The 27829-nt window shown below is 34.7% G+C and overlaps 1 protein-coding gene across 2 annotated transcripts in view; it reads left to right on the forward strand.

Annotated features, from left to right (window-relative positions):
* The window catches only part of PIBF1 (progesterone immunomodulatory binding factor 1), a 104168-nt gene that overhangs the window by 74457 nt on the left and 1882 nt on the right, over window positions 1-27829 (forward strand). For both annotated transcript variants that reach the window (XM_018908715.3, XM_018908714.3), the window contains exons 16-17: window positions 8890-8974; window positions 27003-27179. In XM_018908715.3, the coding sequence (XP_018764260.2) occupies window positions 8890-8974; window positions 27003-27179 (262 nt within the window). The remainder of the gene's footprint in view (window positions 1-8889; window positions 8975-27002; window positions 27180-27829) is intronic.

Raw genomic sequence — 27829 nt, forward strand, 5'->3', positions numbered from 1 at the left:
TAAACTGAAGGTAAAAACACTTATACTTTTATCATTTGGAAAAAATTGTGCTATTGTCCACCAAGTTGAGATGTAGATGTTAACACTCCATTACTGACCAACTCCAGTCCACGTGCTGGAATTGTAGCACTTGTTATTTCTCTCACAATGTCAGAAAAGGTACTTTAATTATGGAAAAGTAGCTGTGACAGGTTTAAAGTGAGTTTGGAGGTTTAGAAGACTAAAAGGAAAGAACGACACAATAGTTGTACAACAGTAAAAATCAAGAAAAAATGTCAGAAAAACTATAATAGCATAGTCCACCAGTAAAGGGTATTTCAGCCAAAATTAGAGCATATGCTCTTGGGGAGACTCTCTGATTTGCTGCTGTATCCATCTGTCAGACCTCTCTAACCACTGAGCAACTTCCCTAACACCTGATTCCCAGGTAAGCTGTTATAAAATAATATGTCCCTTGATTTTCAAGGAAGTTGATAGCCAAGTCCCACTGCTCTACAGAAGAATTAGTATTTTAAGTATTAGGTGTTTATGTGGTGTCTTGGTTTAGGAAAAGCAAACAGTAACTATTAGGAGACATTAGTGTGATTCTGTTATGAAGCAATTACATGAAAAATACAGGATTTTCCACTAATCTACTGAAGCAATTAAAATAAAACAGGATTCACCCTAGCTAATACATCTTACATACTGTCATACATATGTATCTATTCAGAGTGTTTTGATGGTTTGGGATGGTATTTGTTATCCCTTGAGGAATACCTAAAAATGCTTATTATCCAAGCAAATCTATATATGAATCAATAAGTTTATAAATAAACTGAAATATTCATTCGTAGTTCCTGACAAGATATTTTCCACTGAGCTTAATTTTGATTCAATAAGAATAGACATTTTTAATTCCAGAATCAAGTGTTTTTAATATTTTCCTAGACTGTTACATTATAAGAAGCACCTCAAAGATAACCTCTATTTTTCCAGAAAATGAAAAATCCCCGTGTTCTCTATATACAGTGTCTTACTTTTCATTTGTGCATAGTATCAAAGAATTGGTCACAAATTTTTAGATTATGGTAAAAATGATGAAATGGTTTTGTTATTCACAAAGTAGTCCAAAAGTCTCTCAAAAGGAAGATAGAAGGGGTGTACAAAGGTGACGTCATTTCTGAAAGTGTATGTTCCATGCTTTAAAATCTAAAAGAAGTTAAATGTGTTATTAATATTGATTTTCTTGAGTTAAATGGCTCATTGCCAATAATCTGTATGCTTAGCTATTCTTCCTAAATCTACCCTACAAATTAAGGTACCTAAATGAGAGACTTATGTCAACTTTCCTTAATGGTTCATGGAGGAAGTAACATCTCCAAAAAGTAATTCAGATTTTGGGTGGAGTGAGTTATTTCTTAGAGAGGCCTATTACTCTCCATTAAGAGTAAAGGAAATTTTTTTCATCTTAAAGGGCCTCAAGTTAAGAAAGAAAATGGATCTGCCCTACAGTGTGAGCATTCATGGTAAACATACCAGCAGTACTCCACTGTGGGGAGCTGAGGTGTGCTCAGCATTAGTTTATGTTTCTGTAAATGAAAGTGTGGCCTGACAAAAAAATATTATAGCAAAAAAAACAAGTAACACTTTGCACATCAGTTATTTTGGTAATTTTTTTTTTCTGGTAGTTTCCAGTATTCCTTGTAAACTGAAAATAGCTTTTACTCCACTATCACAAGTTTGCTCAGTTTCATAGGCCAGAGAAATTCTTGGGAACAGCCTAATGTTTTGGGGCTTTTGGTGCATATTAGTAGTCTTTAATTTTGCTGTTCATAACTCCATAATTAAAGCAAAGGTCCTAAATTGTTAGCTAGTATTCCCTGCCATATATGAGAAATCATAATCTGGGATAAAATTGATGATGTTGGTCCTTTGCTTTCCGATAAGTGAGAGGAAGGTTTGAGGTAGGGATTTCTAACTAGAGAACCATTACATTCAAGAAATTTTTTGTCATGAGGATAACCTTTTAGAATCTGCTGATGACAGTTTTAAATTAAAATATCCCTTAGGTGATTTCAGATTACTCTCAGCTATTCCAGAACTGAATCAGAATGGGATTTAAGTAAATTAATGATAATCCTACCAAATATATGCCAAGTGAAGCTCTGCTGGATCAAAAGATTTAGCCCACTATTCCTATCCCTCTTAGTTTATTAAACAGCATTTTGTTGGTTTGTGCATGGAATATTTTTGAGAGGATGAGTTCAGAGAATTAATGCTCCTCAAGGAGAGCCCTAAATTCTGCAGATAATGTTGGTGCTATTAGAAAAGTATTAGTGAAAACACTAAACATGGTTTATGAAGCTTGGTCTCTGTATCTCAGAGCTGAAGGAAAATTTTAGTATTTGTAAAACCATTTCAAAATTAAATTGTTCTTTCAACCATTACCTATGATTAATAGTTAATAATACTGCACTTCTGCAGCAGCCTCTGAGATTTAATTTGTGCTACAGTTACACAAGGTAAATTATTTTTTAAAATTTTAAGTTCAATAATGCATCAGTTTTTTTCTAAATAGCAATTTCACAAGAAAAGCTAAAGGAAAAATAGTGCTTGAATTCTTGTTTTCAGATGGACCTTCAAAAATACTAGTGTTTTTTTGCGTGTGTAATTTTTTTAATCTCATATTTGAGTACCGTATTGGAGACAAATTAATGTAATGTTGATAATGCCTGCACCCCAAGAATCAAGACTTAGTTTGTCCTTAGACCTGCTCCGTGCTTGATCATAATTTTCCTTCCTTCTTATTTAGTGTGGAGATTGAATGGTGGAGTGGTGTTCTTTTAGTGTTGTCTTTTTATCTCATCTGCTCATCAAAAGAGTTCATTATGTAAGTCATGGATTCCCCAAACAGAACAGGCACATCTGTGTTATCAGTGCCAGTGTTCTCTATCACTTCCCACTTAACTTGAGTGTGGAGGGATTAGCAAGTGAATTTACTTTTTTAGTCTTAATCCATAATTGCCTCCTCTATGCAGTGATCATGGCCAATAGTCTTTTTAGAACATACTCCTGGGGTGAATAGGTTCCAGCAGATTTCCCAGGATGATGAGTCAGTACTTTATTGCAACCTATAAATGTTTTGCAGCAACCTGCAGCACTTTGTACTTCCATGTCTATTGAGAAGTTTGTTGGTTGTACTGGATGTGAGTTTGATTCTGTGATAAAACAGAATATTGTTCAACAGCAGATGTTGTTGAATCAGCAGAAGAGGAAGACAAGCACAAGGAAGGCGGTCTATGACAGAAATCTCATTTTGGATGTTCTTGGGCCATATCTTTATAAATTTTTCACAAAATGGCCAAAATTCACTTATATAATGGTCCCTTAATAGGCATCCCTAAAAGATGTGTTCAGTATTCTCCACACTCATCATTCTATTAAAGTGTCATTTCTTACAGCGGTTATTTCTGCAAGAGGAATGAGAAAGATTCAGGCAGATCATTTTGATATAGTATTTTTGACAAGTCCTGCAGACCCATCTAAGTCTCTTTCCAGCATGGTCTTCAAAGTTCGCTTCAGCTAGAGCAGCTTACCTGCCTTCATCCTAAATTGTCACACCTGTAGAGCTAAGGCTGTCTTTCAGAGCCTTCATATCAAAATACCTTCCTCACTTGGAAAGACTGTTCAAGTGGTGCTCAAGGCTGCCTATGTCAGTAGCTGTCAGACTGAATCACAGAGTGGTTTGGATTGGAAGGAACCTTTAAAGATCATCTAATTCTGCCTTCCTGCCATGGGTAAGGACATTTTCCAATAGATCAGGTTGCTCAAAGCACCATTCAGCTTCTCACTGAAAGGAGAGAAACAATCAGAATACTTATCAGAGAGAATTAAAGTAGTATATCCAGCAGAGCTGGAGATACTTTGTTGGTTTGCTGAGAAATGTGTCCATTCTGGACATGTGGATCTTTAGCCATACCTTCATAAGAGCTGTGAGAGCTGTTGTGGTTGGGTAAATGCTTAACTGGGCTACTGCCATTGCTGGGATTTGCATGAACAACTTAGGGACCCACTGCCAGGTTAAAAGTTGTGCTGATACCACTGCTGAGTGGTTCAGCAGTGAAGGCACAAGCATATTACCACTCAAGGAGAAGGAGAGGTTGTTAAGGATAATGGAGGCTCTGTCAGGTGTTGCCCACATAAGGTGTTCACTCCCACTCTCATTCCCATCCCTTTAGGATTCTCCCAGGCAGGCCATGGGCTATGCTGGCACTTGGCCTCAAACAGAACTTGGCTCTGGGAGCAGAACACTTTGTGTGCTTCTGAACTGAGCCATGCACCTGCAGATATGTTTCAGATACAAAACCTTGGTCTTGAGTGACAGGGCATCTGCAGGATGCATTTATAGGTGGTCTGCATATCTCAAAATACTCTGTTAAGTAACTTCTTATTTATATTAGACCACATAGCACTCTCGTTAATAAAAGTAAATAGTGATGGTTAATAAGAGCAGTGCTGTGTGTGAGGATGACTCCTTGCTGCTATAAAGAAATCTCTCTAGCATACAGTTCTTTAGCCAGAAATGAAAACATCACATTTAGCACTCCTTTTAAAAAGAAATGCTTGGAACTGTGTCATGTTGTGGGAAAACAAATCTCTGAGTTTCATTCTTATGTATGTAGTGAAGTAATTGTAGTTTTAGTACATAATTTTCTGCTAAAAACATCTAGGTTTATAAATAACTGGAGATGTTAAAAGGACTTCATTCATAAAGAGACGGTATTTATTTTAAATGCAGTTACTCAAATTTCTCAGTACCAATGGCTGGTTTTAAAAGAGGTTCGCTTACGCAAAAGCAATACTCAAAAGCCTTAACTGTGTGGAAAATCCAGAAGCCATATAAGGATTTTGCTCACTAAGAAGCTTTGTACTGAAATGTTCCTTACCTAAACATTTTGGGTTCTCTAATTGCCATCCAAACATAAAGCTCGACATAGAGTGTTAGATGAGTTTTTCCCATCAAAGAATGGGCAATGAGCTTTTTATGAGAACATTACCATTCTGTGAAATATGCACCATCTATTCCAATAGTACTGCAGCTTACCAGAGAAATGCTCCAAGCAAAATTTGTGGAAATATGTCCTTTTTTATACATTTTCTGACCTGTAATACAACTTTTTAAAAGTTGTTTGACTTGTTTTTCTTTTTTTTTACAGTTTGAAAAAGTAATTTTAATTTGGACACTTCATGGATAGGTTTTTAAGCCTCCTGAAACATTCCAGCTAAAATCATTAAGCAACACTCTCCTAAATCTGTTTAAAAATCTGAGCTGTGGTTATTTGGCTGCACAATGAGAGATCACTAATCTGTCATGTATTTTCTCTTGTAAGGAACTTTTGTTTGCAAAACGTCTTATACCTCCCTTTCTAATTATGTGACTTAATAACAAAATTTGGCCTAAACTAACAATTAAACTAACTGCCTGTTTTGAGCTATTGATCTGTAATTTGCAGACAAGGGATAGCTTCACTATATGGCTATATAATATATTCAGATATAGATATAAAACCTTTACATATACTATTTGTATTTAATTTTTTTCAATGGTAATACTGTATCTGAATATAAAATGCAAAAAAGAAAATCAATATTGGACTATTCAACTTCATGCTGTAAGAGAAAGGCACAATGCATTTCTTACAGCATCTGGAGTACAGAGTTCACTGAAAAAAAAAACATATACTTTTTTTTTTCCAAACTGAGTAGAAGTAATAATAAAATCCAGTACTATATAAACACATGTTTATTTTGTGTGTCCAGCATAAACATATTATTCAGAATATCTAATTATAGAAGCTTCTGAAAAGGATAGTAAATAATATATTTACACTTCAGCATTAAAAATGGTTTAGTTGCCCAAATTGAAAAAAGTTTATAAGGCTGAAACAGGGAAATGTTAGTATCTATTCTGCAGAATAATCACATTTCATAAAAATGTCTTGCATACGATATCCAGGCTACCTTGGCTTTAGATCCTGAGTGAAGCAAGACAAAACAAGCCAGTGGTTGCTATGAGCAATGTGTATGTGTATGACAAGTGTATTTTATGGTGAGCCTGCATTCCTGGTACCTGGATTCATACCTGGCTAGGCTTTAAAAGCATGATGGAATGAAACTAGGTGTCCTCACAGACAATTTAGTTTCTTCTGGAAAGCACACAGAAAAAACAGGACTTGCACTGCTTTTCAGTTAGTTCTCTAACCTGGACTTTTCCGGCCACAGTTCTATGATATCTCACATCAAGCACCTTCTCCACATTCAGGATGAGGCCATCAGTGACCAGCACTGGGGGGGAGCACATCATGGTCCCATCTTTTTAGATGAAAGTTAAAACCCTTGATCTCTAGTGTTGGAAGCTGGTTTGCCTAGACTGGTGGTTTCAGAATCATAGCAAGACACTTGAGGCACTCCATCACAAATGGAGCAGCTCATCCTTGCCTTCAGCTGTGGGTCTCCACTGAACATGGTAAATCAACTTATTTTGGTTATCCATGTGACAGATAACCTTTAAAAAGATGCCAGTGTCCATCCAGATCAGTGAAGGGACCTTCTTATGTGGTGACAAAGTGTCTAGTACCAACAGAAAGAGTAGGTTACCAAGATGTTGCAAGGAAAGGATGATCCTTCAACAGTTCTCACTTAGGTCAGCTAAAACAAATTATAAAGCTGCTCTCTGATTTGTCACACTGCCAGTTTAACCTGGACTAGGTTAAACTACTCTTCACTGGGAGTGTAAGGTAGGTTAAACCTAGAATCTCTTTGCTGCTATCCAAGATGTTGGTTCAGGGCATTTTAAAACCAAGAACTGAAATGGTCAGTCTTCTTCCCGAGATGCAACTTTTGAAGATATTTCTGTTTAACCTTGTCATATATTATCATTCTGTCTGGTAACTGTTTTCTCACTCTGTTAAATGTGTATATGCCTCTTTCAGTATTCTTTCATGAGCACATGAATTATTCCCTTCTATCTGCAATGATGAAAAAGCACAAGTATTGCAAAACTACAAAATTCAAAGTCGGCACATGCTTTGGTAGTTCTAAATCAATGTGTATGACAGAAAACACATGAAGTGCTACTGAATGATGTAGTTGTCTATGTCCTATATTTTACTATAAACAAAGAAATTTAGAACTGCTCTACATTGATCACTTATGTCACATTATTCCAGAAGGTATAAGCAGTATAAGTAGAATAGGTTCTATTCTGTAGATGAAACTGAACGTTAAACATTAACTTCTGGCTCAGTCATGAACACTAATGATTATCCTTATTCAGTACACTACTTAAGTCCTAGAGAAACTTGTATTATTGCTTCTCTAAAAAGTTTTTGAGCCTCTAGAAGGATTAGTTTATGTTCTTAGGAAATACAGAAAAAAGAAAAAGAATCCAAGAAAAAGTGATGTGTAAGTAACAACACATGAATCCAAGAAAAAGAAGGTACAGCAATTTCATTGTGATTAAAAATGTGACAGAAAATAAAACTCTTGAAAATATTAAAATATTTTTATAGTTTTTTAGAGTGTTATTACTTTTCTTTTAAATAGTTGAAACAACTGAGCAATTTGGCAAAAGGATACATTTTTTTTCTGAGAATTAATGAATGCCTAGAAGGAACTGACAGTCATAATTTGCAATACAGAGCTTGTAAGAAACTGCCAGAAAATCTCTGGGGCAAAGGATGATGTTGCTTATTTGAAATGAGCGGATGATACACGGCCAATTACAGATTGATTTATTTTGTTGATCATTTCTGGATCAAATATTGGAAATATTAAATAATTTGTGTTTGCAACATATGTAATTGCTCCACTTATAAAATTTTAATATATTTGCTTTTGAACTCCTGACCTGTTTGCAGTATTACATATTTGCATTCCATAAGCAGAATCGCATTTTTCATAGTTCTTGATTTATGTTACAGTTTATATTGTACAATATATTTAGTTAAGTCATGTTAATGGCATATATTACATGTCTTCCAAGAAAATCTCTGTGGCTGTTTTAACAAAATAGATGATATACTGGTATTATGCATGCATTACTCTAAACTTTAATGTTAGAAACTGATGCTGGGGCTGAATAGGAAAATACATTTAATTTTTGTAGAACTGCTGCCTGGAATCACAATGTGTATGCTAAGCATTTCAAATGTTCATGTGCTATAACTTTGAAGACAAAAAATGATTAAAGTTAAACTTTACATTCTGCTATAAAGGCATGCCTTCATGCTAAATCAGTTTTCATACTTGGTTCATAGGACAAGCTTGATCCCATACATTATCCTGGAATAAAAATATTAAAAATAACAAAAATATGTTTATATTTTTTGCAGAAACTACACAGCTAAAGGGAGAAGAGCTATATGTTTTTCTTCCTTGTGTTTGCTATTTTCAGAATTCTAAATACAGTAGTATAAGGAGTTCATACGGTGTGCTACTGCTAGTGACTAATACCACAAAGAAATCCACATTTTGATATGGAAGTGTAGGTATAAGGAGACTTACCTTGCTTATAAAATAATCTCATTTTACGTAGAAGAAACAAAGAAATTATAATAGCAAATTCTAATCATTTAAACTACCCTTCAGAGAAAAAAAAAAGGCATTTTTATGAAGGCTTTGAATAGTTTTTCTGTTTGACTAAAATAAGAAGTTGTGCGCACATTTGGGCCCATTTATAAAAATTTCAGTGCTTGAATATGGAGAAGGATCATTTGACACAATTACTTGAGCAGATTTTTATTGTTGCCAGTATTTAGCTTTAGAAAATGCATGTTTCAGCCAGAACACAAGATTAAAAGAGATTATCTGTTGCTATTACTGCATTTCCTATCCTCTTTTTACCAGTCTTTTAAATAAAGAAAAGACAGCTTTGCTGCGTGTCAAGAATCAAATGGCAGCAGATTTGGAGAGACTTCTAAATGACCGTGAGGTAATCTTCGTCTTTTAGCATTACTACCATAAGTGCACTTTTTTGCTACTGGCTCTTAAACCATGGGGAAAAAATGGTTTACTTTGGTTTGATTTGTTGGGGTTTTCTTGTCTGTGTCATTTTCAGCAACACAGGTGACCGTGTGTGTTGGGCACTGGGGAGGGTCTCAGTTGTACTCTAAGTTGTTAAATTCTCTCTGATGATTTATTGTCTCAGTTCTTTCATTTCTTTTGCCTTGAACAGTGTTTGGTGATTGCAGGCATTTAACAAGAATCTAGATAAACACAGTGAAAGTGATACACAAGTAATCTGCAAGGTCTGCATTTGCCACAGTATGCCTCAGAGATCTCTCTGTGCTCCCCAATCCTTCCAGCCAAACATTGGACCAAAGCACTGTTCAATTCATTTCCCGTACATTCTTTGGATCCTTTTTCAACTCCAAAATAGAAGTTAGGGAGGGGAAACAAGACAATAGTTACACAGGTTTCTGAGAAGAGTCAGGGTACTTTTTTGTGTCCTTACCTGAGCTTCATCTGAGCAAGAATCAGGATTGGATTGGACTTCTGGACTGGATTATACTCTCAGATCTAAAAGTATTCAAAATTGAGCCATTTAGGGAACCCTAAAGGCTCTTGTCAAGATTTTTATCTGAACAATCTTAAGAGACTAATATGTCATGGCATAGGAGAGAAAATCTGCAGATTAAATCTCTGAAACAAAAGATGAAAATAAATGAAGTTCACTGCAAGAATCTGAGAATGTGAGTAATACCACAGATTTTTCTGAAGCTAAAGAGTACTGAAGATATAAAACCAAAAGCTGACCTAAGAAGCTACTAAATCTCTCAGAGCTGCTGAATGATTTGGCAAGGATTTGCAGAAAAAATACAACATTAACAAATCAGGAATGAAGAAAAACAGTGCAAATTATAGATACAGAGTGATGGGACCTCACTACCCACTTACCTGTTCAGAAAGTGGTTGTAGAGGCATATCAATAGTTCTCTGGCAACATCTTTCTTTTCTCTTACTGGTAAGAGAATAGATGGAGAGATTCCTTTCAAAGAAGCTGCAACTCCCCTAAATTATCCTGTCAGAGTTTGGATTATCACTCATTTTAAAACATTATTTTCATGGAAAACTACTATCCACCTCCTGAAGTCTCATTCCACCTCCAAAATTCTTTTCCTTCATCTCCTTTTCATACTATTCATCACATTCCCTTCTTAGATCAGTAAAACAAAATCCATGTTGGACTAAAATCATTAATTGGTCCAAACTAGTTTGTTTCTCCCAAGCACTTTAAAAACTCCTTTTTGTTGGATCCAAAACAAAACAGTTTCACTGGCAGCTGAGTCCAAGTGAGCCTCTACTTAAATGAAAACTACTAATTCTGTTTGCTGAGTTCCAAACCAAACTAATCTATGATTTATAAATTTCTAGATAGTTTAAAAACCTTACCATTATATTAATATTTTATCATATCCTTAGATTAATGATATGAAAAATACTCTGAGGAAATATGATGTAATTGTATAAACATGTAGTGTTTTTTCCAATATTATAGGCCCTTGGCCTAATTTCAAATTAATTTCTTTCAAAATTTCCTGTTCTTACTCTTTCTTTCCCAACTAGGGGTGCTGCCAACTAGTTATGCTCACAAAGCAATCACACTTGGGTGCCTAGTTTTAGTAGTGTCATATCAATGAGCATGCATTGCAGCTGATTAAAAGCAGTAGCAAGTGCTAAAAGAAAAATTTTGCCACGATTTCTAAGAAAACTATAACGTTTCTAACTTAAAGCTACAAAGCATTTTTTACATCCAAACTACATTAGCCCCTGCAAGTACCCTCATAAACTATTCCTGATGTGCAGCACTTTGCTTCTTTGTGTCATTTCACCATTCCAGTTTTAAACTCTGTCAAACAATCAAGGAAGGCTGGCAGAGGAAAGCTTGATTGGAAAAGAAAATCAAATACTTGAGTCTGAAACAGACTTCTTCGATGTTTCTCATACCCTGAATGTTAAGAAATTGATCAAATATTTCCAAAGTTAGTACTGTTTTCTGAAATTTCTTTTTACATCTGTTAAAAATAAGACATATTAGTCATACTGGTTTTGTCAAACAGTGATAATGTTTTTTAAAGACACTTCTGCAGAAACGGATATGAATAAAAAATATGAAAAGAAATATTAGAAGTTGCATGTTTCAGGGAAGAAAACTATGAAATGCCAGTACAATGCACAAAAGTAAAATCTCCTGAGAAATAAAATATTAGCTAAAATTGTTTCAGGAAAATGTTTGAAAAAATCAGGTAGCTTTTGTGTTTGTGTGTAAGTTTCACTTTTGTCAATTCTGTTTATTCCTAATGCAGTCTTTTATTTTTTACTTCTAATGCAAACTTCTTCCCATAGTTTTACACTTTATGAATTTCTCTAAAAGGCAGTTATCTCATGTATTGAAATCTTTGTACAGGATAGTGAGTTAGTCTTTGACTATACTTCTTTGTCATCTTAATAAAAGATTTAAATTTGCAGTGACATCACAATTTTCCAGTAATTATCCTTGCTGACAGAAATAAAGAATACAAATTTTCTCTCATCAGGTTAGTAAAGGGTTAACTGCATTTAAACAGATTGCAATTTTAAATAAAACTGACAGGCAACCTGTAAATACAGATTCATACACTTTGAAAAAAAAGATGAATTATGGGTTTATGTGTTTGGTACGTGCTATCATGTAACAGGGTTACCTATCAGCCTTGTTCAGTCATTGCACATACTAAACTGTCATGTCTTGTTAGGAATTACCTTGTTGCTCTCATGTTTGCAAGTAGAAACATTAGAATTCTTGAATAGATAAACCAAAGATATTCATAGTTAAGAGAAAATGAAGTTCAGGTATGTTAAAAGTCAGTGCTAAAAGAACAAGCAAAATGCCAAAATTATGTTAATGCTGTCTTCCAGCAACGTGTTTCAATAGGTGCACAGCTTTGACTTCAGGTATTCCAGCCTGTGTGGTCTCAGACTGCATTAACTCTTTTTAATGGAATGTTAGAGTTAGAGGGGTTGGAAGGTTTTTTAATTTTTATCTCTTTGTGATATCAGCTACATTCATAATGCTGCTTTGGAGACTATTATAGCATTTTATACACTTTTTAAATAAAGAACTTACATTCATGATTAGTCTTCTCTTTTCACAGATTTTAATTTTAGAAGAAGAAAGTTGAAGTTATACTTTAATTTTGGAAGAATTTCTGTAGGATTCTTACATGAGCTCTTTTATTACAGGAAAAAATTACACTAAATGTTAATGTCATAAAATAGTTCATTATTTCAAATTATATAGACATCTAATTTGATGATGAATCTTATATTTTGCTGTGGGACATCAAAGTGAAAAATAGTTATTTGATTATGTAAAGCCTTAAAAGCTTCTGTCTGCCCATGAAGGAGAAAAAAGGAAGGTTGGGGTTTTACTCAGACTATATTCTTGGTCCAAATTTTGAATTGTTTCTTGTCCTGCTACTTCCTTTTCTGTCTGAATTAATTAGTAAATGAATGTGGAAAGCAGTCTAATATAGTTTTTCATTTAGATCACTGAGAATCAGCTGGTAAGATAAAATTTCTTGCATTCTTCAAACTTCCCTATTAGAGGGAGTTCAATGGCAAACTTCCCTATTACAGGGAAGTGGCATTATCATGAATAGGCAATATCTAGGATGATGTTGAGATCATGGTGGAGGTTCATAATAAAGCCTTCCCAGTCCTCCTTGTCTTCTCTGAGCTCTCAGAAGGGTCTGAAGTGCATAGTATTCCCATGCCATTTGTACACCCCTTAGTGCAAGACAGCAGGTTAATGCAGCCAGATTTTTCAGTTGATTTTAAAATAAGACATTTTCTATGCTTTGTCAAGGTATTATTATGTAATTTTTTTCTAGATCCATCAGAAAAGCATAAAATATTGTTTGGAGGAACAATGTAGTCTCCCATTAATAATCTTCCACTAAATAGTGTGGTTTCTTTTAAAAAAAGGATATTTCAGATCTCCAGATTAATTTTTTTTGGCATTATTATTTGTAGTGTCCGTTCTCATTTTAATCAGCTGAACTTCACACTGTTGATTCTGTTAACTCAAATAACCAAACCCCACCAACACCAACTTGTAGTTTTGATTCTTCCACTAACTAATTAACTGCATGACCTGGCCCCACCTTTGGAACTTGCCCATGTGTCTTTGTATAGTCAGGGAAGAACAAGTAAGAAAGATGTTCCCTCAAAGAATAAATCCAGGTGAAATTATGCATCATGCCTGAGTTGACCCAATAGGTATAACACTACCTAACCCCTTTGCTCCTGATTCTCCTCCTCCCTCATGCTGTTCCACCAGCTCTGACACACTTGTAATGCTGCAGTAGGGCCGTTCAAATCACTAAACAGAAACCTAACCTGGCAAAAAAAAACCTCTACAAAAGTGTATTGCTGTCTGTTAAGTTTGAATGATCTTTGGAAAGAGTCCAGTAAAGAAAAAAACAAGTAAAAATATTTATATGTCAATATTACTTACCTGTGATAAAGAGAGCATTTTGTGTCCAAACCTGTGTAGAACACCAGCTTCTGTGCCATCCTTTATCTGCATCCAAACATTATTCTTTTGTGCATATAACGGGCATCTATAACTTAAAGGCACTGAAAATGCAATTCTCTGTTAGGTGCTAAAGTTAAGTGGGATGAATCCAGTAAATCTTTTTGGTTAAGCTCTTGATACATGATTCCTTTTATCTAGTTTGTTGGTTTGGATTTTTTCTTTCCAACGGTCTGCCTTTGACTAAAAGAAATATTTACCATGATCTCTGTGATCCTGGCAATTCCATTGCCTTTCATGCTTGATGCAGTTGTTAACATTTTGTAACATCAGAAATGCAATTCTAGACTTTATTCATTGGCTTTCAAACTTCAGATGAAAACTTGGAAGGGCAGTCTGTCAGCACTCAGATGTTTGGCAAGAAGTTTTAGTAATAATTTCCTGAGGTTACATTTAAGAGGTTATAAATTTGCTATGCTTTGATGTATAGCATTGTACTATTTCTTCAGAAATTTAAGCTGCAGATGTGTCATAATAAAGAAAACTAATAATGTGCATAATTAAATCTATTTTAGCTTTTCCAATTCAAACAGTGTAGAAACTGAGTTCTAAAATCTTGAAAATTAACTAGCTGGAGTTTATATTTTTAATGTGAATTTCACAATCCACTGGGGTTTGGGGGGGAAAAAAAACAGAGCAAGTAGAATGAATTGAGTTAAGAAATACTGTAGGAGATCTTAAAACAAGAAAAAGAGACAGTGATGTAAGAGACACCAATAGAAGACTCCAATAGGTGTTCCTTCAAGTCCTAAGATCAGTTTCTCTTTGTGTGAATATAAAGGACTTAATTTACACTATTTTTTTAACTGCTTGAAATCACCAGTCTGGCAATGCACTAATTTTTAACCTAAAAAAGCAAATCTAATACTATGGAGCATTTTCATCAGAAATAGAAGGGTAACATTTATTACATAAATACTGCAAATTCAGGCTGTTTACAATAACCATTAATTTCCTGCAATGCAATTGTTTATGCAGACATGATTCATTATCAGCCTATGAATATTATACACCAGGTAAGAAGATATGACAACCTGCTGATATTTTGTCTGCTATACACATCTGTGCACTCACCCTACATTAGCAGCTGTGCATACAAGTGATAGAATGTAAACTTGCTGAACTAGTCACCTGCCTTATTGACACATTCATGTGTTACTGTGCCAGAGCTCTTCAAGTGAAGTTAGCAACCAGAAACCAGGCTCTGGCTGTCTGCTAGGGGACAAAGTGGAAAACATGGAGTAGTAGTTTAAATAAACCTGGTTGATATCAATCAGTTAAATGGCTACAGACACATGGAGTTTGATTGCTATTTGTTTACTTAAATCTATTTAGCTTATGTCAGAAAATTGTTGTGTCACTCAAATTGAGTGTTAAATCTGTCTAAATATGTGTACCTGAATTGGTAGGAATCTTCAGCTAGATTCAGTTAAAATTTATATTGGTTAACTGTTGCAAGCTCTTATTCTATTTAAAACATATTAAAGAATAAAAAATTCTTAGTGAGCTGTTCTTGCTGAAAATAGTCTACCAGGTTAATATTAAAATGCTAATTGCCTGAGTGCCTATTATTGAACTTTCCAATTGGCAGGTGAGGAGCATTCCATGTGTGATGTGTAACTCACCATTTATGAGTAAACCTAATGCTTTTCCTTTAAGACCATGTTACTCTTTTCCCTTCCCAGGTTTTCACAGTTTCTTATCAATATGTCAGAATAATCCTATTTATTAACTGAATATTTCTGGGGCCTTCACCATGGTAGCTGGACATCTGTCTCACAAATATTGTACCCTCAAGTTAAGCAGAAAACTATTACTATCCCTGTTTTGCAGAAACAATAATTGAAATAAAAGAAATTATGCTTTATCCAAAACTCCTCCATTTGTGGAAGAGGTTAAGAGTTCATGTGTCCTAATGCAGTATCTTACTCACAGCCAGCTTTTGTTTCTTACATGTCTCAAAGCCTGAAAAGAAAATCTCCTTAGCACTTATTTTCCCTAACTAGACACAAATTAACTCTTTTCTCTAAGTCATCTTCTTATATACTAACTGATTGCTTTTTGGAAGCAGTTTCACAAACAATTACATTTTCTCTTCATATCATTCTGAGAATTTACATTCATTTTTTTAATCAATGTCTCCTGAAAATGGCCACTTTCCAATGTCCTGCCAGTTTCTTAAAGATTAAATCTTAAAAACTAAAAATGTGAATTAAGAAAAGTTTTTATTTAATCTGTAAGATGGGTATTTTGTATTTTTATGAAATATTTTCTGGGAGGAAAAAAAAAGATAAATTTCACAACAGGTTGTAGGTGGTATGTGAGTGAGATTAAAGGTCTAGCTTATTTTGTTCTAGGAAACAGAGGATGTGGTGGGATGCAAGAAAAGGAAATAAGCATAAGGCAATCTTGTGTAGCATAAGTTAAGAACAGAAAATAGTTATTTCATTATCTTTAAAATGTTAAAATCTGACTTATTTTTTAGTTTTTGATAAATGGTTGCCAAATGCATTTTCCAAGTGTGTTTAAGATTGGAGAGAGTCCACGTGATCAAGAGGAGAAACAGTTAGTAATTAGTCATATTAGGATATGGAAAATTTGTGAAGGGCTCCAAGTGTTTTTTCAGATCATCTTTAAATTATCAGGGTAAGATTTCCAAGGATTTACATAAATGCTTATGAATATTAGATTTGAAACATGGCCACATGAATTTCAGAATTCCATGACATTGTTCCAAAATTTTAATGTTCGCAGTGTTTAAGAATCCAGTAGCCTCTGTTCTTGCATTCATCTTCTGTCAGTATCCTGCACAAAATCCTGGTACTTCTCAATACTTATCCTGGTTTTTTGCCCACAAGAGTGAAAGAAAAGTCAGATGTTTTTATTCTTTTTTTTCTTCTTTTGTGGAAATGCAAGGGGTCCTGAAGTATCTCTGCTTTACCTTACACTGACCATTCCACTCTATATTACCAGTTTGTCCTTCTTACTTCTGTGTTGCCTTTGCAGTCCACCCCTCACTGCTAAATTCTCTGTGCCCAGATTTTAATTCCATCTCAGCAATGACCTTGAGAATTCCAGATGAGTTTTCAGCATTTCATTATTAGTCATACTTTAAAGTCTGGCTAATACTATCCTTAGCTGTAATTAAGTTATGCTGAAGAAGATTGACTAGGAATAACCTAGGACAGAAAGCCAATATGTTGGATTTAGGAACCTGGAGAGTAGCAACAGCTGCCATCTGCAAAAAAACAGAGGTGGAGAGAAGTTCAGACGCTCATAAAAAGCTTTGGAGTCGTAAGGGGGAGGGCAGTACGTGTTTAATCAGGAATGGAAGCTTAGTGGATAAAAGGAGAAAACTGCTTTGTTGGGGAGAGGGGAAGGAAGGGGTATCTGCAGGGGTTGGGAAGACACGAATGAAAAGATGTGATTGGTAACAGGTGCCTTCAAACAATCTCAATCTCTGCCTCTTCCCCCTCTTTTCTGTGTAAAAAGATTGTACACGATAATGTCAAAATTATTTGTGTTTCTAAAGTGAGCGACTTCCTGCTCATCTATGTGCTGCAACTTGTTTTATATTTAAAAAAATGCTGATGTACAATGCTTAGCTCTCTTTTTAAATGTTAAGCCACAGAGTAATTATCATTTTTCTTATGCTACGTTTATGTTCCAAGATTCTAGTTTCTATTAATGTTCTGCATGTTTTCTAAGTAGATTACAGGAACATTTCTGCATCACAAGTAAGCCCCGGAGCTATTCTCAGCTTTAAGCTTGGAGAAACAAAGTGACATTTACATAGCTAAATGAGTGTAGAGAAGCTTCTGGCTCACTTTTTACAAAGAAAAATATGCTCCTAAGCAGTAGTTATCATCTTTTTGTTATCTATTTTGTTGCTGTCAAGCTTTAATAAACTGTGAATTCCAAATAATACTGAATTTAGGAAGAGGAAGGACTTAACAGCACTGATTCTTTTCTTTGAGCTGTATTATTCAGAATGTGTTACTATTTTTAATATATATTCTTGCAAGAATTATCTTTCTATTCACAGTGGTATACAGTAAGCAGTTGTGTACTAAATAGGAGGTTTCATAGGCAAAATGCAGCATATATATAGATTGTGGGATGGAATTGACTTGGGTATTTTAAATTATATGGTTTTGAGAGAGCTAGAATCAATTAAAGAGATAAACTTTTAAACAAGAAATTGTTAATTGTTGATTAATCTGAAGTTGTTCAGATTTTCTCAACATGTATCCTATGTTATATTCTTTTTTTCCTGGATTGGCTATATATATTTCTGTCTCATTCTAGGATATCCAGCTGTGTAAAAATTTTACTTTTGTACATTTCATGGTAGCATTTGACTAATACCAAGAGGAAAGTGAATTTAAATACTCTGTAAGAAACAGCAAAGACAGGGAGAATTAAACTAGAATATTTCCGAAAATACAGTAGCTTCTACATAATAAGATATGAAAATAAGGCTGTTTTAGCACATTAGCATGTTAGCATCCATTTCCTGTTAGGTGAACTTACTCAAGAAAGCATATTTTTTATTAAATGTTGAGTAAATGAATGTCACAATGGCTCAGATGTAAAAAAAGTATTTGGAGAATTTGTCCTAGTTACAACTACAAATATATTTCTGATCCACAATACAAAAGTGAAAAAACCTTAACAATTTGACGTGCAAGTTCTGAATTATGAGACGAATTATTTTCTATTTTTGTTAATAAGTTATTAAGATTAAACTGCTAAGAACAAATCTAAGATACAGCTGAAATAGGCAAAGATTTTTATATATCTAAAAAGACAGAAGCTGTTCTCTGCAGTGACTGGGACATTTTATTGTTGCCACAGTTCTAATGCGTTCACCTTATAAAACTGGAAGTAGTTTGTAGAACCATATAGTCAAAGATCTGTCAGCTCATTTTAAGGTTTTTATAAGCACTGGGATATAGAGAACTAGTGAATTAAGTGTAGTGCAGAGAAGTTATCAACATCCTGCATATGGTCTGGCATCTTTCCACCACCCAGTTATCAGCTTCGTTTGTTTGATCAGGACATTTCATACTGTCTTCCAGTTTCCAGCTTTACAGTGTGTATCCATGTGCCTTAGATGACCATATGTGCAATTCTCACACTGAAATTCTTGCTGACTTCTTGTATTTTCAGTACAGCTGCAATTAGGATGCAACTATGTCGAATACACTCTGCCTTACTTCAAGGATTGAACAATGACTTGTGATGTTTTCTGGATTTCATAGGTGGTTGTTAAAATCTTCTTTGAGCTCTGCTATGGATGTAGATTCTTCTCTTGATAGGCACAAGCTTCACTGTTGAAGCTGAGTTTGCACCAGTTGTGCCGCTGCTTCCTATCCATCTGCAGGCTTAAGTAAGGGAATGGACTGCTGACCATTTGCTTCATTATGCTGTCATGTCAAAATGGCACTTCTGCAATGTCTTCCTCCTGTTTCACAACTTGTCATCATTAATGCTACTGTCCAGTGTTGTGAATTTGTCTTAATGGTGTTGTCTTTTTTCCACTGCCAGCCAAAAAAGGGAACTGATAATTCATTCCAGGCTATAGCCTATCTTCTGCTGTATGTCTCTAGCAGAAATAAAACCCCAGAAGGACAGTTATAAAATAGCTGTTTTTGTGAATTGTCTGCACTTCTGAAGAGGAGACATTGTAGGTACTACTTTTGCTTGAGAGTCTCATTCCTTGATAATGACACATATGTCTCCTTTCTCTAGAGCACTCCAAAGTTTGAATACCATACTCAAATTTCAAAGTGCTGTATGCAAGTCATTGCATATGTTGAAAGGTTTAACCAGGTTTTGTTTCAGTCATCTGGTCTGTTGTTGTGCAGAAATTTGTTTATGCCAAGAATCCATACAGTGAGCTTTGTTTACTTCCATTTTAACTGGTGAATTCCAGTGCTGTCAAAGGTACTGCCAGTGTAAAGATCATCTGAGAAGTCGCTTGTCAAGTGGCAAAGTGGCAGAGATGGATCTTGCCTAATATAAAAAATATATCATATAGGTATCTTTACCTGAAAATCATCTAGGGATTTGCAGTCAGAAAAAAAACCCCAGGTATTATTGTGGCGTGATTTACCATAATCTCATTTAAAAGAAGCAAAATTAATATTACTTTTGAATTTCTCACCAACAGCAGTATAAAGGGATCAGACAAGCTAGTTTACCTAGGTTTAAACATCATTACTGAAGCAATCTAAAGATGCATGTGAGGAAATCCAACCAAGTATTCAGTCACATGTTCCAAAGCCAAACTTCAGTTAGAGTTGTCACGTATTCCAAAGCCACATTGCTATCAGAGTTCTCACAAAGGTCCCTGTCCATCTCAGTATTAGCAACTAAATGATACAACTTTATTTAAGTGTACCTTTACTTTCACAAAAGTTACAGTAGAAGTCTAAGAGGGATCCAAGTGAGGAACTGCACAGGACTTTGTAGAGGGCAATATTCTTAGTATTTTCTCTGCCATCACCTGATGTGCCCATTAATTTTGATCCTAGTGAACACCTTGAGGCAACAACTGAAGATGGTTCCTTCTGAACCACCCTGCCCTGTCTTTTTCCAGATTAAGATAATTTTCCCTCAAGAAGGAGATATAAGAAGTATAAAACTTTATTTTTTTCCCCGAATCCTCTCTTGAACATTTGTATATTGAACATGAACTTTTAATTCTTCAGAGACTGAGAAATCATTCCAGAATGTGCTCTTTACAGAACACTACCAAATGAGTATAACATTCTTTAATGCTGGTTTAAGTGTCTCAAATCAAGGTTCTTTAACAAACCTGTAACTTCAATTTCTGAACTCTGTTCTTCTCTGTGCAGGCTTGTTTGAAGACTACAATAGCTGAATAACTAAGAGGAAACATGCAGGTGAAGACAGATTGTGCTGGCTTGCCATGAACATGTTTTTCATGCCAGTATGGCTATCTTCCCTCACTTGTATGTTCTAATATATTTATTGTTTTTATTGTTAATGTTATTTTAGAAGTTAATGCAGCCATAATAGTCACCATGCTGCTACATTCCAAGCTACTCTTTGGCTTCCACATTGAGAAGTGTCCAGTCTCTGGGCTGAAGTTGTGGTGCACTAAAAGTCTTTTTGTGAAGCAGTTTTTTGTTCAATCCCTTCCATGCATGGGGGGTGTACAGTTAAACTCCAGACTGGATACATATTTCATTTTGAGTTATAGTTTAACCACATGGGGACCATATGGCAGTTAAACTGAAGAATACCAGCTTTCCAAAGGAGGTCCTGACCATACATGCTTTGCTCTCACAGTACAGGAGACTTAAGGATTGGGAGTGAGAATACACATCTAAAATTGTCACGTTACTGTTTGACTTACAAATTTTGAAATACCTTGACTTTTGATCAGCATCCCTGAGGGAGGAGACCTCTAGTTTTATCCCTCTTTCAGCTGATTTTTCTGATTTTGACAGTGAAATTGGTTTTCTGTGCTATTCTTTTATGCTGTATTCTTCTCTGAGAACACTTGTCAGTCATCAAAATTCAGTGGTTCTGCCAGAACCTGATACATTTTCTAGGGCAGAAATCTCTTGTTCAGCTTCCACAATACAAGTTCTCTGCTTCAAAATGGAATTATAATCTAAGGTGAAGTTTGCAATTGTAAATTCTTAAATATATGCAATTGTAAATTTCATATAGAATTCCTAAATTCTATATGTAGAGCTAACAGTAGAATGCCACGTGCCATGATAGCACTCATGATAGTTGAGTTAACTGGACATTCTCTTACCAGCATCACTTTTGCTTTAGAGGATGTTTACCTGAGTACAGTAACCATGAGTTTTACTGCATGAGGAAGGAGTCAGATGGATCTGACACCCACTGGTTGCTGCTATGATTTTAGTTATATGAAAAAGCCATTCAATTTAGCATTAGAATGAGCTACCTTGAGATCACACAGGTATATATCTCTTCCTACTGAGGAATTCCAGCTGTTTGGTTTGATCTGCATAACGCTTCTTTTCAGTATCATTGTATGGAGATTATTTGAGGTTCAAGACTTCCCTGCCATAAGAACCTAAGATTTGACATATATGTGATTGATTCCTGTCAGCCAGTTACTTTTTCTTGAGACTGTTATTTTGTATCTGCTTCCAAAGCATGATAGATAGATAGATAGATAGATAGATAGATAGATAGATAGATAGATAGATAGATAGATAGATAGATAGATATGTCTCATTAACTGCTTATATAAATTTACATAGTTAGTATAACTATATATACCCATACATAATGTTAAGTGCTATTGCAAGCTTTTGAGTGCACATAGAGGATTCTTTCTTCCTTTGATTATAGTTACATGACAGAGACAGAAATAAAAAAACTTATGATGTTGACAATTCACTGAAAAAAAATGAAATTACTATCTTGATACTATACTTGATTGCAATGCTTAATGTAGACATTTCTTTCACATACCTCATCAGTTACATGATAAATGAGCACCTTTTTATACCTCAATCATTTCCCATGAGACAGTTCTCTTTATTTTGCTTTGACAATGTAAGTCATGATTTTGTTATAATAACTAATATTCTGTTAGTTTTGAATTAGGAAGACATAAGCTGCTCTTTCTGTACACGTATGTTTGAGCATGTATCAAGGACATCAAAACCAATGTTAGTAGAATTCCCTTTATAGTATCTGTATCTTGAAATATATTTTATATGGCTCCATGTGCCTTATTTTTGCATTTCCTTATCTTCTAGTTGCATTGCTAGTTGAAGGAATCAAATTTTATCCTTTGTATTCCAAAATTGATCAATTTTTCTATGTTATCCATAATAGAGAGGTAAAATGTATTTTTAAAAAACTACAGCTTTTTTTAGTTTTAATTTAAGCTCAAAAATCATTAGAAAGTCTCTGAATTTTCTGAAGTATGAGTAGGTAATACCCTTTTTTACTTTACCTTTTAAAAATTACTTACGCTTCTTCGGTTTGGTTCTTTTAACACTTTTTTGAAGGCTGATGATCTTCAGTTAGTTCCTCAACACCACTATTTAGCCTAATAAATTAGCAAGATAGAATTTGGGAAATATGCCAAACTAGAAGACATTTTAAATAATGGACACTGTGGAAAAGACTGCTGTCTATCCCTTTTCTGTACCTTAATAAAGAGTCATAGAAACACTAAAGTTGGAAAAGACCTCTAAGATCGAGTCCAACCTTTATATCTCCTTCTCTGCTTGTATATTGGCACACAAAATTGCTTTTGCTATTTTTAACTAAGGTTGTTGGACATAACTTACCAAAAATAAATGGAAATGAGCAAGTAGTTTCTTCTGATACTATTTACAATGCAATACATGTTACCTTACTTCACCTCCTGCTACATCACTCCCAGTGTTCTAAGTCCATTCATTCTAATCAGTTACTTTGAATTCCAACTCCTTTTCTGGTTATGTATGCAGAATTCTCAAGTATTTTTTAATAGTTCAAGTAATCTTTACTAAATATGAATTAATATCCATAAGTGGAATACAGGATGTTAGATTGTGCTAAAGCATGAATCTCTGATGTTTTGTAAAACTTACCAAGTGGATAATCTGTGGTGTGAAAGCTTGTTCTAAAAACACAGTTAGTTCCTTTTAAGAAAATAATTTGATACTTCAAATCTGTGTGCAAGGGGAATTATGATTGCACACTGGCTATTCAGGATTTAAGTTGTTTAGGCAAAGTAGAAGCCTGAGAAAAGTAAATGATAAGGAGAGTGATAAGAGGTGAGAAATGGATTCAGCTTATCACAACTAAATTTAGGTATCAAAGTGAAGGTGTCTGTGGTGAGGTATCTTTTTGTGCTTTATAGTTAACAGCAGCCTAATCAGCAAGACTAATGTTACAACACCAATAGTGTCCCACTTCTGAATGGAGTCACTTTGCAAGCTGCATTGTCTGTAATGGAAAAATAGATTTTTAGCTTGTAGTTAGATACTTATGTTTAGATACAGCAATTTAGGTGTTCTAAGTTCGAGTGAAATCAAAATTAATGTGTCACATAGCTCATTACTTTGATTTTTGGGACTTGTTCTGGTACACAGAGCAACATCCTTAACAAAAAATCATCAGGTAGCTGTGGACAGACTTTCAAAATATTTAATAATATAGTCCTGATACTTGTTTGTATGGGTGACACTAATTGTAGGTAAGCACTGTTTTTGTGCCAGCTGCACAGGTTACTTTTTTCCTTGTGTCATCTTAGCCCACCGTTTTTGCCAACTGCATTGTTTCCCATGTGTCTGCACTGCCCCGTCCCCACAGAATGTTGCGTAAGCCGTGAGTGGGTGCTTGTGTTCCCGTAGTTTGTGACAGGGAGACCAGAGGTGTAAAGCCAACCCAGGGAGGAGCTGGGTGAATCCACTCAGAGGTGTTGGTACTCATAATCCTCCCAAGAAGGATTTCTGTCTGGCTGTCCAAAGCCAAAGCCCTCAACCCTGGAAGCCTCAACACAGTGACACATAAATTGCGTAGCGTGGCTCATACGTCCAGGAGCCAGCATGGCAAAGACCAAATACTTCCCCAGAGAAATTGGGAAATGCAGAGCTTTAGCAACACTGTTTTCTACAGTGCACTCAGGAACTGAAGGGGATATTGTAAGTAAACAATTTGCACAGCTCTGCCTGGACATAGAAACATGGACTTGACACAATAAAAAGTAGAAGAATTTTAATCATCCATTTCTCTTCACGTCTTTGTTTACTTAGCTTATCCTGAAACTAGTACATGTCCTTCTCCACAAAAGATTCTTACCATCTCCTTTGAACCTTCTACCTGTTTTCCCCTTCTTTCAGAAGGTCTTGTTCCCACTGGAACAAGTTCACATATTTCTGTTAAGTACAATCTCCAGAACTGCTTTTTCCTTGCTAGCTTTCTAGACCAACTTGCTGGATTTTAGGTTTGGAAAATAATACTCATAGAATCAAGGTAGTGTGCCAGCAGTAGCAGGTATTCAGGACAGTTTGAAACTTAAAAGTGAAGGTAAGAATTAAGATTGTGTTCAGGAGCACAGAAATCTGAAGAGATGGTTAAAATGACTGCAGTTCAAGACAGAGTTTTGTTTTCAGTTTTTCCTTTGCTGAATATAGCAAATCTCTTGCAAATATGTTGTGGCAATTTTCTTTCCTTGTTTAGCAGTAAACATACCAGTAATTCTGTTGGATTCAGTGTTTCTTGTGCTATTTATTTTGCCAAGTGTTTTAAGGTCTTTCTTACTAAACGAGGAGGGGGTTTAGAACAAATATTAAGACAACCTTAGCTAAATCCTCATGATAAATTTGGCTGTGATGCCAAAATAGCTTCTTCGTTGTGGACTAATTTTTCATCCCCACTCCCTGTCATTCTTTCCTATAGCTTCACATTAGAGAATCCTCCTGTCACAAGGGAAGCTTGTGTGAGAGCTGACTCTCCAGAGCCTATTCCAAGTCTGAAAACAGACAGTGCTGTCAAGTACAGGACAGATTCTATTAAGTAGAGAAGACTTTAAACTGCCAAGTGGATCTTGACACAAGAGAATTTGACCCTACACATACAAGTTGCAACTCTGTTTCTGAAATAAATCTGTGTGACAGTTTTTGGGTTTTGCCTTGTTCAAACATGCAGCTATTTGGTCCACAGAATAACACAGTTTAAGTATAGGAACGCCATTTGCTAATGTCAAAACATTGTTTATGTACAGTTTAATCTCCTGTGATGGTGTATTTATTTGCTGTATACTTGCTTGAGTTATTTTCATCAAGAAATTCTGTCTATGTGTTGCTTTGGCAACATCTTTGCGGAGTTTACAACTTTGAAAAACATGTTGGCATCAGCTATGCAGTCCTTTTAAACAGCTGCTCTGCAGTCATGCTGTTTCAACATGCCACCACACATGGCTGAATTATGCAAATAGTTAATATTAAATGACTGAGATACAAGAACAATTTGTACACTCGATAAAGCTGGTCTGTGGAGTGTAACTTCCATTCATGTAACTCAGTTAGTGTTGGACAATTTAAAGGCTTCAGCATGTTTCTTTTGACTTTGTTTCTTGTATTAAAGGCAGCAATGGACAGAGAGAAGGTATACGGCAGGAGTAGTTTAAAAGGCTGATGGTTTTTTTAACTCATTACTAAAAATTTAATGAAAATAGAAGGTACATCAATGTAATTTTCCAGCAGGTATTAAATAGGTAAGATTTAAATACTTGTCATTCAGCTATAAATACAAATTTCCCTTTTCTGGTTGAGAGATTAAACAGAATGTTTATTATATATAAGGCTAATAGAGTAACAGTGTTGCTTATTGAAGACAACACCATTTGTAAAAAGCAAGAAAACAAATACATTAATATTTTAAAACATGTAAAATTGTCTTAAAATTTACATTGAAAGGCTTTTCTACTGATCTTGCTGTTCTAATTCTAAATAAGGAATGCTCTAAATAATACTGGTAATAGTAATAATTAGTTTACATTAATTATTTCTCCTTCTCTTTACATTCTGTAACTTATTTTATAGTAATCATACCCATTACATGGGGGGGAGGGGGAACATTAGGAGGAAGGTATGGTGAAAGATGACAAAAGAAGATGTCCAGGTGAAGTCAGAAAATGCTGTGTTTCTTCCTTTATCACTCTACTGTACATTTTGAGTAATCTGTTTTGTTCAGATTTAAGTATTAAGGAAAGATTACATTTTTAATTCAAATTGTTTTTAAAGCAAACTACTAGGATATCCAAAAAAAAGGCTGCATTTCTATATATTCTCATTCCTTTTTCCACACTGGAACTTTCATTTTTCACAAAATTTATTTTCCATTCTGATCCTCTTTTTACTGTACATACTCTATAGGTTCTTCATTGATTTTTCTTTTCTAATCTGGATATAAAGAAATATATCCAGATTATAAAGAAATAGTAATATATTTATAAAATTTCTGTGCAAGACCTAGTGCTCAAAAGTACAAGTTGCCACAGTCATTCAAATTAGATTTGTACACTCCCTCAGCCTGAAAAAATAAATGCAAAAAATTCTTTTAAGTGGAATGGAAGTTGAAGTTAAAAAAGATAATGTGCTTCTTACTACACAGTAAATGTTCTCTTTTACAGCCTTTAAGCAAGACAAAATTTGAGTTGTATAAATCCTCTGTGCCTATTTTATTTTCTTTCTTTGCTAGGGTTTAAGTAGTAATCTTATTAATCATAGCAAGTATATATTCTTTTTTACTTTTACTGATCTATGTTTGGTGAATATAAATTTATTATTAATAAATAAATATTTATATGTTCAAATGTAATTTAACTTAATAACTTAGCCTTGTTCTTTTGGGGGTTTTATAGGAACTAGCCACAATGAAGCAGATTATTTTTGCTCTACATGGTAAACGCTGTGAACAAAATCTACCTCGGTCTCATACTGATTTGAAAAGTGCAACTGGAAAACAGTCAATCCCTTTGGGAAAACTGCTGCCAGAACATGAAGAAGAAAATATATTTACACCTAAGCCAACGTTATTTGTAAGTACTATGATAAGAGTAAATGCCAAAACTTCTGATGGTTCTCTTCACTTTTTAAAAAGAAAAATGTGGATTCATTCTTCAGGGAGATGTGTAATTAGTTCAGCTCTTTATGGAAACAGTCAATGTTGAGGAGAAAAATTAGAGTTTGTGATGTTTTTAGCGATTTGGTTACTTTCTATATCTTAAGTTCACAGCAAGCCAGGTCTTTTTTTTTTTTAAAAAAACCATTGTTGTATTACAATGCTGAGTGGCTAGCAAGATTTTAATAGTTGTAGGGTTTCACAGACCATGTATTCTCATTTAAATCTGCCATGACTGTGTGTAAGTGGAGTTTGTGCATTTCTATATTGAGAAGCAGGAGTGAGGTATATTTCTGCATACTTAAATTGATGTATATTAATGTGTATGTGCTTATGTATCTAAATATAAATAAAATATTTTATCTATATTTATCTAAATATAGATAAAAAACAGAACACCAGTATTGATATCGCTTCTGTTGCTAAGGAAGCCTGATGTTATAAAACCAGTATAAAACCCTGTTTTATTCCTTCACAAACTAACAGCTTGGCTTTTAATATTTGAATTGACCTACTTCAGATTTAGTGCCTCTGGTATTGGAAAGTTTCATAAAAATGGTTTAGAAG

The sequence above is a fragment of the Serinus canaria genome, chromosome 1 (assembly GCF_022539315.1).
Source record: "Serinus canaria isolate serCan28SL12 chromosome 1, serCan2020, whole genome shotgun sequence".
NCBI lineage: Eukaryota > Metazoa > Chordata > Aves > Passeriformes > Fringillidae > Serinus > Serinus canaria.